This window comes from Astatotilapia calliptera, chromosome 7, assembly GCF_964374335.1.
Source record: "Astatotilapia calliptera chromosome 7, fAstCal68.1, whole genome shotgun sequence".
NCBI classification, from domain to species: Eukaryota; Metazoa; Chordata; class Actinopteri; order Cichliformes; family Cichlidae; genus Astatotilapia; species Astatotilapia calliptera.
The window spans coordinates 43167419-43187611 of record NC_137428.1 but is presented as its reverse complement, the minus strand read 5'-3'; the positions used below and the strand labels follow the sequence as shown (position 1 = coordinate 43187611).

General features: G+C 39.6%; 1 protein-coding gene across 4 annotated transcripts in view; it reads left to right on the top strand.

Annotated features, from left to right (window-relative positions):
* Positions 1-20193, top strand: part of LOC113026270 (proline-rich protein 5-like) — a 40851-nt gene that overhangs the window by 4549 nt on the left and 16109 nt on the right. Inside the window, exon 2 of one of the 4 annotated variants that reach the window (XM_026174843.2) lies at positions 10148-10278. The exons of 1 other annotated variant lie outside the window; for it this stretch is intronic. In XM_026174843.2, the coding sequence (XP_026030628.1) occupies positions 10160-10278 (119 nt within the window). In that variant the 5' untranslated portion in view covers positions 10148-10159. Of the gene's footprint in view, positions 1-10144; positions 10279-13813; positions 13882-20193 lie in introns of those variants that run through there. 2 more of the 4 variants (XM_026174842.2, XM_080303738.1) reach the window with 2 other exon arrangements.

Sequence of the window (20193 nt, the reverse complement as noted above, 5' to 3'; positions counted from 1 at the left end):
GACGATTTGTTTTGTTTGTTCCGCTGTTGTACGGCACTACATTGCCTGGCGGAAGGGCATGTGATATGTACCCATAACTTGTTTTTCAAAATATTAATAAAAGGGGTGTGTCTTCAAACAGCCATCTCTTTCCTGACAATTCCCTTTGTGCATATTCTCTTACATAAGATAAGTCAACATTGAAACACCTGCGGCTTTTAGTCAGGTGCGGCTAATGTATGTACAAAACAGGATTTTCCCCTGATTTTAGCTTGTGCGGCTAATATTCAGGTGCGCTTTGTAGTCTGGGAAATATGGTAATCAGATAGTTGTCCCAAATTTGGGGGGGAGGAAGGCACATCACAAAACAAACTTGGTTGCCCTTTAATATGCTACACAAAGCTTTATTTTCTGTGGTATATTTTCTGTGCTTCTGATAACTTGGTGTGATATTTTCATTGCTGATTAGAGGTGGTAGACTGCCACTGCTTATTTCTATTTACTGGCAGATGTTGTGCAGCTTCCTGTAACAGATTTTTGACACAAATAAGTGTTACTCTGCTAAGTTAAAACTGTATTTATGTTACAGATAGGAAGGAGTGGTAATATTTTTCTGTCTAGCTCCAACATTAACGTTATATATTGGCGTCTCTTCATTGGCTCTTCATTGAAAATCCTACTCCTTACATACAAGGTCTGAATAACCAGGACCAATCTTATCTCAGAGACATAGTACCATATCTCCCCAGTAGAGCACTTTGCTCTCAGACTGCAGGCTTACTTGTTGTTCCTAAGATATTTTAAAGCCGTATAGAAGGTAATGCCTTCAGCTTTCAGGCCCCTCTTCGGTGGAACCAGCTCGTAGCTTTGATTCAGTGACAGGTTACCTCTATTTTAACATTAGGCTTAAACTTTCCTTGTTGATAAAGCATATAGCTGGGGATGGATCAGGTGACCCTGAACCCGGCCTTAGTTACACTGCAATAGGCCTAGGCTGCTGGGGGCTGTTCCTCCTTCAGTCACATTTTTTCATTCACCTTTGTGTTTATACATCACTCACTTAATCATTAGTTGCTATTAATATCTGGCTCTCTTCCACTGTGTGTCTTCTCTCTTCCTACACTCACCCCTTGTTTGTCGGTCACAGCAGGTGACACTGTCACTAAGTTCTTGCTCTCAGGGGGGGGGGGGGCGTTTGATTGTTGGGGTTTCTCCATATTATTGTAGTGTGTGATGTGGCACTATGTAAATAAAATAAAGTTGGAATGAATTAAATTATTATTAGCCACAGCTGCTAAGTTAATGATAACTTAACTGATGGCTAATAATAGTAAAATGGGTAACATTAATGTGGGTGCCAGCCAGATTAACATTTATGATAACTGTTTAATTATTAATTGTTGTTGAAACAAGAACTTTACTGACCTCAAAATTCCTTTTACACTCTCCAAGGTGGTGGTTTAGTGTTAGTGTAGGTTTGGTGAGTTAGTGTTCACGTCTTCAGCTGCTGGTGATGGGAGGGGCTGCCTGAAAATCTGCAGCAGTCCCTTTGTTATGTGTCAGATGGAGGAGGCGAAGTTGGTACCGACGATGTCATTACTGTTGCAAAAGCATAATAATCTAATCTATTTAATTAATAATTAACAATTATCACTAATTGTTAGTATAAATTAGTATCTTAAGTACCTACTCAGTACTTATGCTGCCTTTAGTGCAAAAAAACCAAAAACGTACCATTGCATTTTCAGAATTTAGGTATCAAAGGTTCTGTAAGTATTGGTTCTGGTGGCATCCTTATACCACAAAGTAGTAAACCCTAAACTGTTAGATCATCCATATGTTAACCCTGGGACTTCCTCAATGCAGAGGGCTCTATCCCGTGGATGGACTGGTATCCGGGGAATTTAAAATCTAGGTTTACACTTTGGCTATTTGTCACATTCCTGGAGTCACCCTCAGAGTAATTTTTGTTGCATAACAGAGTGCATAGTTCTGCTGGGAGAAACTGCTGCTCCCTCTACAGTGTTGACATTGGTGGTACAGTTGTGGTCAGAAGTTTAAATGCATTCATCCTGGGTATGAGTGTCAGGTTAATGGTTTCCTTCAACCGTACTTTTTCTAGAGTGAAATGTTTGTACATTATACATCCTTAATTACTTTAAAAAACAAAATTTGGGTGCACAATTTTAAATTTCTTTTAAATTTTATAAGTTTTTAGAAGTCAACACTAGGGGTGGGCGATATAAACGATATACGATAGAAACGATATAAATTTGGCCAATGATAGAGATTTTGACTATCTCGCTCTATCGCGATAGCGCATGTCGATGATGTCATCAAGCTGCGCATGTTTTGGTCGAAAGCATCACAGCGGCTAAAACCATTATCATCTGCAAGTTATTCCAGGCGACAGTCATAGCAAAGAGATGAAGCACTTTTGAAATAAGGGGAAAGCCAAAAACTCTGCTTCCTCCACTTCCGTAACATTGATTCATTAATGTTGAATTCTCTCGCAGCTGTTCTAATCCCATGTTGTTGCAGTATATTAATAACTAACCTCGTATTGTGGATGAATAATCTCAGTTGTTCTCCTGACTGAAGTTTGGCCCATGTATAGCATCATGCTATGCGATTGCATTTGTCCCTGACCACCAGAATCCCTCACGTTAACTTTTAATGAGTGGAAAAAAGTTGGCGTTCATCTTCCAGCTTCACTGTGCTAATGTTATGCTAACATAGCTGTGTCGCTAGCAATCACGTAGCACAACATGTTTAGGTGGAAGCTAGCGAGCTAACTTCCTGTTAACTTCTAACTCCGTTAAATTTAATAAATTCTGTTTTCATGGATGCATGGATGTTAAACTTAATTGTTACAGCTGGTAAAGCAGCAATGCTGATGATTTTATTAAAGATGAAAGAATTTAGACCGTTTTTAACTCTCAGTATTCGTTTGACTTTGGGACCTGAAGCGGACGGAGTTTTCGACCCAGATTACTCCGCAAAGCTCCTCACTACGGCAGCCGCAATGCTCTGACAATCCATCAAGCAGTGCACTTACCAAAGTTGTACTAAAACATTTTTTAACAGATTTCTGCACGCCAAAATCGGTTCGAGGTCAGTAAGCACAACCAGAATTCATACATAAGGCACACTCTCGATTTTTGAGAAAATTAAAGGATTTTAAGTGTGCCTTATAGTGTGGAAAATACGTTATACAGAAGAAAAGAATATATCGTGATATATATCGTTACCGCACATGCTTCAAATTATATCGCGATATGAATTTTAGGCCATATCGCCCAGCCCTAGTCAACACAGTGTCAAAAGTATGGATACAGGCTCAATAATTTACATAATTTCCTTCGGGATTAATAAAGTTTTCTGAAAAATATAGATATATTTACATACACTTACTTAAATCTTTTAACAAGTGGTGCTGAAGATTCTAAGATGGCTTTTAAGTTGACGAGGCAGAGCCCTATTAAATTCTGGTTAGTGATCATGTCCAGTACAACTGGTGATTTCTCTTGGATAGCACTCATTGGACTGACCAATTCTTAGAACAATGGCAAAGTCCAAGGGAGCCAACTCAAAATTACCATGGCATTCATGCCCATGATGAGTGTATCAGAATCAGAATCAGAATACTTTATTGATCCCTGGGGAAAATTATTTTTTGTTACAGTGCTCCATTTTAAACCAACATTAAGACAAGACAGACAATACACTAACTAAGAATAGTACAATATATACATATATATACATACATACATACATAAGTCACTCATAGATAAATAGTTGGAAAAGAAACGTGTAGTTGTAGCAGCAAACAGTGTGTTAAGTGGATGCGTTGTACAGGGAGATGGCCACAGGCAGGAATGATTTCCTGTGTCGTTCAGTGGTGCTTTTCGGTAATCTCAGTCTCTCACTGAACGAGCTCCTGTGACTGACCAGCATGTCATGGAGTGGGTGGGAGGTGTTATCCAACATTGTCTTTATCTTGGACAGCATCCGCCTCTCCGACACCACCTTGAGGGAGTCCAGCTCCATCCCCACAACATTGCTGGCCTTACGGATTAGTTTATTAAGTCTGTTGGCATCTGCGACCCTCAGCCTGCTCCCCCAGCATGCAACAGCATAGAGGATCGCACTGGCCACAACAGACTCATAGAAAATCCTCAGCATTTTCTGGCAGATGTTGAAGGACCTCAGTCGCCTCAAAAAATAGAGACGACTCTGGCCCTTCCTGTAAAGTGCTGTGGTGTTTTTAGCCCAGTCCAGTTTATTGTCAATGTGTACTCCAAGGTATTTATAGTCCTCTACAATGTCAACACTGACCCCCTGGATTGAAACAGGGGTCAAGTGTTTCCTGGTCTTCCTGAAGTCCACGATCAGTTCCTTGGTCTTTGCCACGTTGAGCTGCAGATGATTCTGCTCACACCACATGACAAAGGAGTCGACCACAGCCCGGTACTCTGTCTCATCATCCCTGCTGATGCATCCAACCACCGCAGAGTCATCAGAAAACTTCTGAAGATGTGTACATAAAGTGTACATAAAATTCTGACCAGAACTGTATGTGGATAATCGGTATGACTTTCAACCTTTTTTAAAATCTGCTTCCATGTTCAGCATGTAGACGATCTGGAAAGACTAATGGTTAAAGAAAATGTGGGAACACCTAATACCTGTTGAGATGATTCACATTAGGCCAAGACAGGTGATGATCGTGTGAGGGGCAGACTGTAAGAAATTGACTAGGAAGTTATTGAATTTTATTTAGAAAAAAGTTATTTCAGTGGAACATACTCAATTCCCCAGTGTAACTCTGTAGGCTAATGACTAAAAAAAACCTGCACAATGATAGATTTCTAGCTCTACACAGATGAACTTCGTGTCTCAAAAATATAGGTCATCTAGCTAAATTAGACTTGGACAGAGGTTGGTGTAGTGTGATTTATTAAAGGATCCCTGGGTTTTGGCTTCATAGCCCAAAGAGTAGGGTTGGGTGATATTAGTTTAAACTTTAACATGGTTTGTGGTAACAGAAAATAGGAAAGAAAGTTTATTAATGCAGGCAGCTTGCAGACAAGTGTAAGTAAATTAGGAGCATTTTCCATCCTTTTGTTTTCATAAGCTACTGTCAATAATAGCCCATTTCCTAATGTGAAGTGTGAATTTACTGAAAGAAGGTGTTGGCAGCAGCATTTGACTGGAAAGGTAGTGATACACCTTATATTTAGTGACACTGTGCAAGTTACACACAAAAAAGCCTAGGTACTGTTTTCCCTTGAAGTTTAATACTTTAGCTTGTCATCTTGCTTTAGTTATTGCTAACATTTTTTTATATCATGTAAAAATGTATAGCTGTATATTGCAAATATTATGACAATATGATACAGCACAGTCTTCCCTAAAGGTTGACATCTTTAATGACTTTAAAAATCGACAATTTTGTGCACAAATGTGAATGTATTTTGGAATTTCTTACTAATGTTTGGTTTATTTTTGTCCCTTAGAACATTGCACTTCAGTAAGATGCTTTCAGTAGCCATCAACAAGCTTCTGGCTGGATAATTAACTAATATATGTTGTCTTGTGGGCTCAAGCATGCCTATCTATTTCTTTCTCTCTGACTCTCAGGATTTGTAATTGCATTAGTCTGAGTACTTTCTCATGACAGGGCTTCTGTGATAGGATTAGTCGTCATGCTAGCACAAATCAACACTTGCACACAAATACACAAGCACAAGAAAACTGACTGCTATTCTTTCACTGTAGGTCAGCAGAAGTACCATTATATTTTCAGGATTTTGGTATGTCTTTGTTTGTTTTTGTAATGAACACTTGGTTATCTTTGCATTGAGACTGGAAACAGCAAGTTAGTCTACCCAGATGTATCAAAAGCCACGTGCACCTGGCAAAACTGTGTCCTAAAATTGCTTCCAATTCAGCTAAACTGCATCTTCAGTAGCTCTTCTGGTGAAATGTATTTGTTGTTAACTGTTGGTTGTACAAATATATCTCTGAACCATGACTCTGATATTTATTTACATAAATCACAAGCTTGTGATTTGGTGTCATTGTAAAAGCCTATTTTAAATGAACTATTAATGATCTTTACTTCAACCTAATTGAGTTTGCAGTGTCAGCTGGTTTACTTTAAAGAACACTAAACCCAAAATACATGGACGGAGGCATATTTCTTTTTTCAGTAGCATTGTCACTAATGTTTGGAGTTTCCACTTTTCTTCACTATGTTGCCTGTTCCATTAGTCAAAGCTGACTTCTGTTGACATGTGGTGGTTTGTGTAAAAATATCTTGATACCATCCAAGCCTATGGCATGTTTTGTTCATTGAAGTTGGATGAGGAAGTTACACTCAACATCACAGACTGATAAGATGTAACGGTGGGGAAGCATCTGATGGAAGGTTTGGTGAAGTAGAGGTGGTTTGATTGATTTTTGGTGTGTACCAGATGGATTGTCATGGTGATAGTTATGCACACAGTGACACCCAGCAGATTTCTTCCTGAGTGAATCATGTTGTCAAATATAGACGCTTGTTGATTTTGACTGTGGGTAACACATGTTTAGAGACATTCAGCACAGCTCAAGTTGTACTGAACAGCTTTTTAATTCTTCTGCGTGTGTGTGTGTGTGTGTGTGTGTGTGTGTGTGTGTGTGTGTGTGTGTGTTAATGCCAACAAATCCTTTTAACACCACATGTGGTGAACGGTGCACAGATGGTCTCACTCTCACACACAACCTGCGGTCCCTGGCACACACCTTTTTGAAACATTTGGAATGTCGTCTCACTCTCCCACATGTATCTGGATGATAAGCTGTTATCCATTTGGTTCTTCTTTTGGTCAAACATGTCAAACGTTGAGTATTTGGGATACAGCTCAGGAGGTAGAGCAGGTCATCTAATCAGAAGGTTGTTTTAATCCCCGGCTACACCAAATTATCCTTGGGCAAGATACTGAACCCTAAGTTGTGCTCTGATGCATCCATCAGAGTATGAATGTGTGTGAACGTTAGTTAGAAAGCACTTAGAAAAAAGAAAGCATAGTTGTGTGAATGGGTTACTGAGGCAAGTTGTAAAAAAACTGTCCAATATTTCTGAATTAAAACTCAAAGGAAGAGTAGGCCAATAATGAATAATGTGAAAGACTCATTGCCAGTTATCACACATGATTCATTTCAGTTCTTGCTGCCAGTGGTGACACAACCAGTTCTAAATCATTTCTCACATGGTGATAGAGATTAATACACAGACACCAGACCGATACCAAAACCCAAACTTTTCTGGGCAATTTTAATTTTCATTGACCAAAGGTTAGAGATAAGTCCTTTGCTTTCTTTGCATCCAAAGTACGACAAACCTCTCAGTGCCTGTGTATTTATAACCATAACCCTGGCTGCACTCTTTTGATTACTCTTTCACTGAACACAACTATGAAACTAGCTCGCATTTGGGGAAAGCTATATTTTGCATTTCCTGGGTGTGTAAGTGTGATTACACGTGACAGCCATATTTACAAAATTAAAAGCAGAATAATTATTAACTGACCTCATTTCAAAGAAAACAGTTATGTTTCAGACACGTGGGAAATGTTTACACTTTTTCTTTCTGATAATATGTTTGTTTGTTTGTTTGTCTGTTTTTTCAAATTTGATGTTAAAAGAAAAGAAGTGATGGACTGTTAATTTTAGTATTATTAAGTATTGGGACAGTCATAGAGTTTTTGTGATGTTGCCTCTGTACCACCACCACAGCAGATTTTAGATCAAACAGTGAAGACTGAAGTGCAGAGTTTCAGCGTCATTTCAAAGAGTTAAACCAAAAGTATTGCATCAACTGCAGAGGAGATGTAGACTGTTTTTGTGATTTGGCACTATGTAAGTAAAGTTGAAGTGTAGTCCTCGATTTTCAGAGGACAAAACAAGATTTTAAAAGTAATTGCCCGATCACCAAATGTGGCATTTCTTTCCTTGAGACCTTTGAAATGAGGCCTTCACTGCTACCATGCTCAGTTGCTCCTTATTTGTGAGTCTCTCTGCCTTCAGTAACTGAAAAGGGAGTTTTAGACATTGACTTTATCTGTCCCTCACTGGGGAAAGTCACTTGTTAGTAGTACAGTAAGGTTCAGGAAGAAAAAAGTGAAATGGGCATATATTAGAAAAATAAATAGGAAATTTAAATCAACTTTAAAAAACAAACAAAAACCAAAAAGGTTACCAAAAGATAAACGTGTGTGTGTGTGTGTGTGTGTGTGTGTGTGTGTGTGTGCGCGTACGGTGTTTTGATATTCCCTGTGTGGGGGGTTGTGCAGTCTGACTGCTGTCAGGATGAAGGATTTGCAATAGTGCTCCATCCCACACAGTAGCTACAGCAATGATTTATCATGATTTATTATAATTTCACACTGGAAATTATAATACAGTTTTACTAGTTCTGTCAGCGTTAATCTCGTTAAAATGACGTTAATGCCATAACAGCATTAACGCGGCATACCTAAACGCGGTTAGCTTGTTAGCACGTTGACGCCGTGCAGCCCCACGCACGGGCGATCCGTGGTAACTCACTAACGGAGATTTGTCGCGTTAATGTTATGGCGTTAATGTCATTTTAACGAGATTAACGCTGACAGAACTAATTTTCACTGGAATTTTTTTTGTTTTTGTTTCGATGTTTCGTTTTAATGCACAACTCCGTAGTGCTCAGTTGTCACCATTTTAATGCAAGTGCATTTTCCACTTTGAACTAAAAGAATGATAACACAAGAGCAGCACTGATGAAACTGTCGATTACTAAAATATTAAATAGCTGCAGCTATTTAAGGATTTCCATTAGGTGGTAGTACCAGGTACTTTTTTTTTTTTTTTTAAGAGTAACTGAAGTCACTGTTCTGAGAAACTCTTGTGTTGCTTTTGCACTACGCTTTAGGTCAGTAATTCTCTTGGCAGCCATACATCCCAGTGTCAACATTGTCTCCACCATTTTTGACAGATGATGCTTCTTTTCTCTGTTGTCAGACTTTTTATTTACATGTTGCTCCTCAATACAGTTTTACAGTTCTGTTGCAGGTCTGTTCTTACTTGCAAATCTGGGTGAATTGCTTGTGTTGCCATCGTTTAGCACATCAGCGTGTTAGAGCTGCGCGTTAAATGAATCATCAAACCAAAATATTTGTGTAGGATTTTATTTAATAATTGAATTATTCATATAACTAGATGAATTGTTGTCATGCCTTTTACTGTTCTGATAAATTATTGTGTTTATTGCGCCCAGTTTCAAAGAACTGACAGGTTAAATGCCCAGGTGTTTCCTGTTGCATTGGTTCCTTACTCATGTACCTGCAGTGTAGGTCAATAGTTGCAGACTGGTTCTTGGTCATCATGTTAATTAATTGTTAATTAATTTTTAATTGTGAATCACAAGAGGCTCATTTTGGGGTCATATTTAAGGCCAAAAAAGAAGCACTATGAGTCATAGCACAAGAAACTGATTTGTACAATGTGTGGAAAATTGCACAGAAAGAGAGACATGTCACCAACAAAAAAGGGCTACATCCAATGAAAGAAAGTCTGTGTAGTTTCTGGAAAGCAGAGTACCTGGAGATCTGCATTTTATAGAGACAGGCTGATCTTGTATCTTTGCACAGGAAGCTGTGGGTTGATAGAAGTCTGTCTCTCTGGTTCTAAATAAAGCCGATGTAGCTAAAGCCGCTTTGCTGCATCAGCTATCAACAGAAGTTAAAGCAGCCTAGAACAGGGGAGTATTCCCAGTATGTAACTTGAAAGAATCAAGATCAACATAATAATACATTATCAAAATATCCTGGTTAGCCTAATCTTATTTGAGCATCCATCATGCAAGTTCCCCACTTTCAGAACCTCAAAGAGATGTGGTGTTTAGCTGCAGCACCTTTCACCTTCTTCCTCCTTTGCATGCTAGCAAAGTCACAATGCAATCTTCCAGTTCTATATACAAGTATTACTGTGCAACTCAACCACAGCTAAATGCGCTCATCACCTTTGAATGTTTTAATCTCAGATTCACGCCTGTCTCCAAGGAGATCAGTTTTGTATATTTGTAAAATGATGAAACTGTGTTTTAGTATGCTGATTATTCAGCTGCGCTTCCCTCTCTCTACAGCAGCCAGCTTCCATAATGGGATCTTTTCGGCGTCCCAGACCTCGATTTATGAGCTCTCCAGTTCTGTCAGACCTTACCCGTTTTCATGCAAGCACACCTGCTCTACAGATCTCCAACATCACTGTGTGGAACAGGTGAGCTGACTTCAAACAAGAAATCCCACAGTACTTTAGCTTGATCTTTGTGATCCATATTTAATTTACATTTAAAACCAAAGTAAGCCGAAAGTGACTGTAAGCTAAAATTTGAAGTGTTTTTGTTCTGTTGTAATTTAGTATTTTTATGAAGTCACTTTTCCATCAGCAAGTTTCATCTTCCCCTTTTATTCAAAGTCGGTAATTTATGTCAAAGGGCCTGCACTGACCTGTTACACTTCAAAATTTTAAATAGGCAGCAGTTAGAAGTTTCCACATATATAACAAGAATATAACAAGAATTTGCCTGAATGGAGCACTACATTGGCTCAGTTCATTGGTATAAATATCAGACGTTATCAGTTCTAGACTGCACGACTCCATAATCCCAAAACAAAATGTACAGATATTATCTTACTTTTGTTCTACCTTTAGCACTGGGTTATGTTTTGTCATGTGTATAAACATTGGTTTTAAAAAAACAGAAAAATACAATAAGAGAAGAAGAGGTTATATTGAAAGTTTCAGAGGTTAGAAATTTTCTATTTGGTTTCATATCTGATTAGCTTCTAATTTTAGTGATTTAATTTATATTGGTAATGGCCTAATGAGGGCTGCGTGGTTATGTCTAGAGTTATTATCATGATAACAAGTCTTTTTTATTTCCAGACTGACCATTTTCCTGAAACCTTTGTTACTCATGTTTGTGGTTGAATGAAAACAATTCTGCAAAGAAAAGTGGGCACAGTTCTTCCACAGCGACATGAAAGAGTCATTGCCGGTTGTTGCAAATGCTTGATTCCTGTTTTTGCAGCCAGAGCAGGAAGAACTGACTTACTTACTTACTTTTGATTAACAGATAGCTGATTAAATAATCTGTTGAGCCCCTTTGTCCCTGGGGGTTCATGGGCTGTGCCGCCAGGTCTGTGATTTAACTATAGACTTAACATAGCAGCACCTGGTATCCAGAGAAATGGCAGACTCTCACAAAACCATTTTTATGACCACCAAACACAGCTAAAACAACAAACAATCAACAACAGGTAGACAGATTCTGCGAAAAGATGTCAACACAAAGTGCGGATTCCCACATTCACCCAGTGATATTTACACGGATCTACACAGACAAACAATGTCTCTGCTGTCTTCACGGATATTTCAAAACCACAAGTTTTATCACACTCTAACCAAAATTCACTGAAAAAGCAGCAAAAGAAGACCAAAATTGTGCTTCACGTTAGAATTTATGCTAATATTTTTTTAATCTTACCTTTTCTGTCTGGCTTCCAAAAAAAAAAAAAACTCAGATAAAAACACATTTCCTGCATAGCTCCCTCTCCCAGCTTCAAGAGTAGTTTCATAAATCACTCTTTTCTACCTTATTCGTTTGTTTATCCACAGATGCATTATGCACCAGTCTACCATTGTGTACAGTGGGGTGTCCGCTTTTTGTTTTACAAAAATGACCTAAGTTATACTGTTCAACAAAATTTTCAACTTTCACAGATGGTGCCAAATTGTTCCTATGCTTAGCTTAGCCTCTAATTAAACCTGTGTAACTTTGCTCTGTGTCACTTCAGCAGCATTGTTCTGTCCACAGGTAATGTTTATATGTTGATTCATTCAGTTTTTGGTCTACTCCAGCATATTTTCAAAGGGTTTATATGCTATAAAAGCTAAAAAAAACAACAACATTAGTCCAGAAAAAGAATTTTTCATATTTTTTTCAGTGTTCCATCCTCAGTTATTTTGACACAATTGCATCTGATGTGATGCTTACATGATTATTTCTCACATGTGTTAGCTTTAATACCAAGATAGTTTTTTTTTGTTTTGTTTTTTTTGAAAATGGAGTTTATAATTTTAGAGAAATATTCAATTCATTTTGGGCATGATGTTTTCAAGCAGGAACCCCAGAAAGCCCATAGGGTATTAAAGGTTAAAAGAAAAAAGAAAACCCCCTAAAGTATCTTGATGCGTGCTCTATTATCCAGGTAAGGAAATCCAAAAAGGTTTATTCTGCTCATCTGCAAATGTACTCTATATAAGGTTGGGGAAACCTGCATAGGCTGAGACTGAAGAAGTCACTTGGATGAATGATGAAATGTTTCTCCCACTGAAAACGCTACGTCCAGATGAACAGAATCAACTTTTTGAAAAGTATATGAGGAATGTGGAGGGCCTAGACATGGTCCCAACATAGCTTAAATTGCTCCTTTGCATTGACTCTTCATCCCTGTGGAACTGTACTAGAGGGTTGGAAATGTTGAGGGTGGTGGAGAATGCTTGGCTGGTTTGTCCCAACTAGGAGCATGAAGGAGCTGCACGCTGTACTAGTTGAAATCAAGTCAGAGGTAGGACTGCCAGTCTAGGACGGACTTGTAAATTTCTTCTAGGCATTCAGTTGTATTTAGGTTTGGTGACTGCTAAATGCCATAGCATGTGACTCACATCATTACCATCTGTTTCTTGCTATGATGGCAACTGCACTCACTGGCAGCAGTTGTTTTCTAGCAGGATCATGTGTGACATCACAAGACTGAAACTGCTCATAATTGCCTCAAAGAACTAGTAAAGAGCTCAAGACGGTCACCTTGGATTTACCTCTGAACTCTCATTGACATCTGAATTCAGATCAGTTAAATTTTACTAGCGCCAAATCACGACAAGAGTTGTCTCAAGGCATTTTATATTGTAAGGTCGAATAATACAATAATACAGAGAAATACTGAGAAAATGACCCCTTATGAGCAAGAACTTTTGCAACAGTGGAAAGAAAAAACTCCCTTTTAACAGGAAGAAACCTACAGCAAAACCAGGGAGGGGCGGCCAGTTGACTGGAGAGAAGGAAGACAGGACAAAGGCACACTGTGGAAGCGAGAGAGAGATTAGTAATAACTAATAATTAAATGCAGAGAGGTGTATAAACACACAATAAAGGGGGAGGGGGTTGTTGAGTGAAGAAGAAACACTCACTGCATCATGGGAAGTCCCCAACAGCCTAGACCTATTTCAGCAACTAAGGCGGGGCTCTATCTAATATGCTTAACTATATGCTTTGTCAAAAGCTTTAAGCCTAATCTTAAAAATAGAGAGCACGTCTGTCTCCTGTGTCCCAAGTGGTGGCTGGTTCCACAGAAGAAGAGACTTGAAGCTGAAGGTTCTGCCCTATTCTGCTTTTATATATCCTAACCTTATCACACGATTTGCTGAAGAAGATTTGAAGGAGTCAGGAATTACCAAGAAGTGCATGAGGGTGCTGCAGGATATGCACTTAGAACAGCAAGACAGTGGTGTGATGTGTCGCTGGTGTAACAAATGAGACTGCATCAGGAATGGGGTTAACAAACAGATGTGGACCAGCAGGAGTTTTCATTGACTAGGAAGGGAGCCTGGAGAGGTGGAGGCATACTCTGATCAAGAGTAAAGAAGAGTGAGAGGGAAGAAAGGTTAATTTGCAAGAAACAGATGTAGAGAAGGAGGAAGCGGTAAACAATCCAAAGCAATGACTGGTGTACAAGAGAAATGAAGAGAGTACAGGCAGGGTGGAATGGGTGGAGAAAAATATCAGGGGCGATTTGTGACAACAGGATGCCAACAAGGGTGAGTCAAATTCCTCGTTTGTGTGTACAAACTTATCCAAATAAAGGCTGTTCTGATTCTGCTGATTTGGTGGCAGTGCCAAAAGCGACCGGGATGGATAGGAATTAGGGCTGCACGATTTTGCATAAAATGAGAATCACGATTTTTTTGGCTTAGAATTGAGATCACGATTCTCTCACGATTTTCTTTTCCAGTATAAATATTTATTGCACTTATTAACTGCACATCAACTTCGTAACAGTTGAGACTGAACATAAAAACAATAAATAAACATAAAAACAACAAATGTCTCACGTTTTGTTGTTGCCGCAAAATGTTGTACTGCTTGAAATTCCGTCTCCGTTGCTGGACGCTGCGTGTATAGAGCAGGTAGTGCAACAATAGAAAAATAGTTGCGGGACGGCACTGTGTAGCGTTTGTCTAGGGTGTTGATCATTTTCCTAAATCCCTTGTTTTGCACAGTGTTGATGGGAGCCATATCTTTGGTCAGGTGATAAGTGATAGCCTCCGTAATTTCTTTGTACCTGCGGGAGTTCGACGTGTAAAGGGAAGCGCTGTATAAGGTTCCCGTTATTGATGTTTGGGTGGTTGACCGGGACGGATTTTCTCCTGTCACTTTCTCGTCATCCCTGACGTGCTCAACGTTGTTTTTTCCCTGCTAATTTTAGCATCACACGGCACAGCTTCTGTATCACGTGGTATAAGGCTCCGCCCTTGTTATTTGTTGAGCAGGAAGAGTGAGCGCTTGTTTTCATGCAGATTACGTCCCGGATCAAAATGCGATACAATCGTCGTCGTCTTTTTTTTTCTTTCTTTTTTTTAAAAATCATTGTCATTTGGAAATGAGATCACACATAAGTATGAATCGAGATCGCGATTTTCTAACGATTAATCGTGCAGCTCTAATAGGAATCAAAATGACTCTTTCAGAGGGATGGCTCAGTTTGTGCAGTTTGGAGAAAGAACTGGAGATAAGATTGTTTCGAAATTATGCAGAAGAGCGACAGTGGAAAAGTACACAATCTTTCAGTTCTGAGGTTTTATGTATCAGAACAAAAAAATCATTGTGTCCTTCACAATTCGCACAGATTATTGAAATAACCTGAGATTAACACTTGACATATCTCATCATGCATTTTATTTTATTTTTTATTTTTTAAAAGAAACTAAGCCAAGGTGTAGATGCAGTGTGTGAAAGATGAAGTACACCACATGATGCAGTGGCCTGTATAACCACTTTTAACAGCAATAACTTGAAGTAATTTTTTTTTTGAATGATTTTATCAGTCTCTCACTTGGCATTCGCATACCTAAATGCTTCAGACTAACAATGCATTTTTTATGTCATTTCATAGAACTGGACAAAGGGTGTTGAATATGGAACTGCCAGGCAGGAGAAAAAGAGGTAGAGCAGATTTATGAATGTAATGAAGGAGGACATGGCAGTGTTGGCATTACAGGAGCGGATACAGGGGATGGGGTGAGAAGGATGAAGATGAGCTACTGTGGCTTCCTCTAAAGGAAGCGGCTAAAATAAGATGGAGAAGTTACAGTTGAAAATTCTTTATCCTACTGCAGCTCAGTTTGTCAGGGTGTTTAGATTATTTTATCACTGACAGGAGGAGCTCACACCTCTGAATCTGTGGCCTGTTTCCTGCACTCCACAGCTCAGAGCAGGATGTTTAATAGGAAATAGAGGCAACAGCAAGGTCATATCCTGAGAACCAGCTTAGCTGCATGCAAGGACATTGGACATAGAGAGGACACACTTAAATGCAACTGACCCAAGGAAAAGAGAAACAGCCTTACCTAGAGGCATTATATTTTAGGTTGTCTTCATCCGTATGTATATATGTCTCATTCTTAGTAATGCAATTATTTTCAGCAACACAGATTTACCCTTAAACTCATGTGTCTGTGAAGGTTCTCAGTCATCCAGGTCATCGTAGTCTAAGGAGCTTGGAGAGAAAAGCGTCTGGACTTCTTTAAGTTGCTTGAAGACGTTTCACCTCTCATTCGAGAAGCTTCTTCAGTTTTAAGGGTCAAATGGTGGAGAGTCCCAGATTTAAACACAGTGGGAGTTTCCCACCCAAAGAGGGACAAAGGACCCCCTAATGATCCTCTACCTAATCACATGAGCCAAGGTGTGAAAACTGGTGTGGATCACAATCAGCCAGGGTTTCGGGTGAGCTCATTGTGAATTGTAGCCAACCTTTACATGGACGAAGTGGAAAGAAAGGCTCTTGGCTCTTTTAAAGGGAGAGTATCCAGCCACTGGTACAGATATGTAGACGACACCTGGGTCAAAATCAAAACACAAGAAGTGGAATCCTTCACTGCGCACATTAACGCAGTGGATAAAAACATCAAGTTCACCAGGTAAGACACAAAGGACGACTGTTTGCCTTTCCTGGACTGCGCTGTGCACATTGAAGAGAATGGCAACCTCAACATTGACGTTTATTGGAAGCCCACACACACGGACCAGTACCTCCTCTTTTAGTCCCATCACCCTCTGGAACACAAACTTGGAGTAATTAGGGCCCTACACCACTGGGCAGAAAATGTTCCCTCTAAGCCTGAAGGGAAAAAGGAACACACACATGTAAAGGAAGCACTCAAAACATGCGGTTATCCTAATTGGGCGTTTGTAAAGTCAGCAAAGATGCACAGAAAAGAAGACCAGACACCAGCGAGGGAGGATAAGAAAGACAGACGCAACAACATTGTCATCCCCTATATAGCCGGTGTATCAGAGAAACTCAGAAGAGTTTTCTCCAAGCACGACATCCCGGTGCATTTCAGACCCAGCAACACGCTCAGACAAAAACTGGTTCACCCGAAAGACAAAACTCCTAAACACAAACTTAACAATGTGGTGTATGCTGTACAGTGCAGTGAGGATTGCCCAGACCTCTACATTGGAGAGACCAAACAGCCACTTCACAAGCGCATGGCACAACATAGAAGAGCCACCTCCACAGGACAAGACTCAGCAGTCCATCTGCATCTAAAGGATAAAGGTCACTCTTTCGAGGATGCCAATGTTCACATTTTGGACAGAGAGGACAGATGGTTTGAAAGAGGAGTGAAAGAAGCCATTTATGTCCACTGTGAGCGACCATCTTTGAACAGAGGTGGTGGTTTACGACACCAACTGTCTGCCATCTATAATCCAGTTTTGAGATCCCTTCCCAGACGCCTTAACGCCCACTCACCTCCTGGGCCATCTGACCTCAGGAAATCGCATGATAGGGTGGGGCCAGGTTTCACAATGAGCTCACCCGAAACCCTGGCTGACTGTGACCCACACCCATTTTCACACCTTGGCTCATGTGATTAGGTAGAGGATCATTAGGGGTCCTTTGTCCCTCTTTGGGGGGAAACTCCCACTGGGATATTCCTCTCCTTCCATCTCAAATGTAACATCTGACATTAGAGGGAAGACATTTTTACAATTTAAGTAACACTCTTGGTATAGAGTGTTTGTCTTTTTCATTGGTTAGTACTAAACCTAATAACTGGTTGGGTCACTTCAAAGTTTTCATTTTGTTCTTCTTAAGCCAGTGTGTGTGGACTGGCTGGTGTGATTTGGATCATTGTCCAGAACGCAAGTGCGCTTCAGCTTGAGGTCAAGAACAGATGGCTGGACATACTTCTTCAGGATGTTTTGTTAGATGGCAGAATTCATGGTTCCATTTACCACAGCAAGTCTTCAGGTCCCGAGGCAGCAAAACAGCCCCAGACCATCACACTACCACCACATTTTACTGTTGGTGTTAGAGTCAAATTGTTAAATGTTGCCATTATTGTACTTAAATTTGTAAGTCTTGGTTCAAACTATATGATTAAGGACTTTCCTTTGTTTCTATCCGGTCGTTAAGTCTGACGTCACTAGCCGTGTCTGGGCCTAAACTCCGCTGCAGGTCCATATATCAAACGATCACTATGGCATTACTGTGAGTTGAAAAACTGTCTAAAGTCTTTCATCTTTAATAAAATGATCAGCGTTCTGCTCTACCAGGTGTAACAATTGAGTTTAACATCCAGGCATCCATGAAAATGGAATTTATGACATTTAACGGAGTTAGAAGTTAGCAGGGAGTTAGCTCGCTAGCTTCTATCTAAATACAATATAGCATGTCCTGACTGCGGGGTTTTGGAAACAAATTAAAACGTATAGCTCTGTTATCACTTCCAACATAAATGAAGACAGAAAACTAAACAGCAGTGACGTTTGTAGGGTTACTGAAGTTTGGCTAGCTGGTACATAATGATGTGCTACGTGGCCGCTAGCGACACAGCTATGTTAGCATAATATAAACAAGATAACTTTTTTTTCCACTCGATAAAAGTTAACGTGAGTGTTCTCGTGGTCAGGAACAAATGTAATCGCATGGCAGGATGCTGTAAAAGGACCAAACTTCAGCCAGGAGAACAACTGAGATAATCCATCCACAATACGAGGTTAGTCATTCATATACTGCTGCATGGGCTGGGCTTTAGTTACATCCTAAGGTTTTAAAAACTCAGCTTAAATAAATGATTAGCGGTAATAAAAGCCGAGGGAGGTCAACAGTGATCACTGACTGTTTTAGGAGCTTTTTGAGATTAAATAGAAGAAAATACAAAACATTAAACATGTTAACAACACAAAAGCCATATTAAACGCAGACTACTTTAGACCCGGAAGTAGGGTTAGTCACGTCATCACTTAACGACCGTCCTCCCCAGCCTGTTGAAAGGTGGGGGAGGCTATAGTGTTTAACTACAGGGACATCGTATGTGAAGCTTCTGTTTCTGCTTTCTTATTTAGTGAGGATGTTTTACTTGCCATTTATGACCTCACCTGTGCTTGTGTATGGTGAGATGGTGAGAACGTTAGAGGGGTTAAGCCATATACAGGGTGGGGGAGATTACCCTTTGGTGAGCAGGAGGTCACACAAACGCACCCCCAGACACACACACACACACACGCCTAGTGCCTGACACCATAGGGGGGGGTTTACAATGAGTGTTTGTGAAACTGTGTGTCACAGAAATAAGAGGCTGCAGGGGAAGCTGGTTCTTTGAAGTGGTCTGTCACCAAGGGCAGAAGGGCTGCTCTGAGATCCTTCCCTTGCTAGTATGTGAAAGACCGGTTGAGCTGTTCGTCTTGCTTTGTTAACGGGAATACGTTTCTGAACCAGCGGGGCCTGTGGAAGCGCAGACCCAACAGTTGGTATGATGTTACTTTTACACCAGATGTAATGGGACACACACCTTCCAAAAAGTTTAACTTTTGTCTCGTCAGTCTACAGAGTATTGTATTAGTATTGTAGTGGCCACAGAAATTGAACTCTGCTTTCCAAAGATGACATATATTACAGTTCATTTATGCTATTATAGTCACTGATTGGAGAGGTTGTAATCACAGAGTTGTGACTGTAAGTAGTAAAAAAGATAAATATAAGAAATTTGAGTTACAACTTTGCAGCTCTCAATATGGACACATTTGTGTATAAATTTATTTTCTGTAATTGTAGTGTGTGTGTGTGTGTGTGTGTGTGTGTGTGTGTGTATAAAAATAAATAAAATTTTAAAAAATGTTACAAGTGAAAATTTCAAAAGTTCAAATTTGTTCTACACATTGTCACTTTTTTTGAAAACTCTCACATTTTGCATTATATTTATTTATTTATATTTATATTTTTTGTCAAATAATGCCACCCGGCCAATAAAATGAGTTGAAGGTGGTGTGACTTTCATTTGGGGAGGGGGGGGGCTCTCTGCAAGCTGCACTACATGAGAGACATCTCCATTAGGAGGTAAGATACAGATCACTATTTTACATGTTTAAAGTGAAATAAGTGTATATAAAAATACTTGTATGTGCATGAATATGTTAAGAAGTATATTTGATTGTTCGTTTTACTTTTTAAAATTTATTTCTAGAGTAAAACTGTTAATTTTCATTCGTTACCTCAAGGCAACACTGTGCAGTTAGCCCAGTTTTTTTTCAGGCAATATAATACATTAGCATATGTGTGTAGAGATGTGTTTGACTATGATCATACAAATGCACACAATGTTTTTTACTTTACAATCTACTGATAATTACAGGACATGGACGTTAAAGCCTTTTATGGAAGGAAACCAAGGGAATGTGCAGAAAGTGTAGAAAGTGAGCTTTCAGGGAGTGACAGTGAAGTAGAGGAGTGGATCCCTCAAGAGGTCAGAGGTCAGCTGATAAAGTAATTGTGTGTGTGTGTGTGTGTGTGTGTGTGTGTGCGTGTGCACCCGTGCATGCACATCTTCCTGTTGCATTTCTTT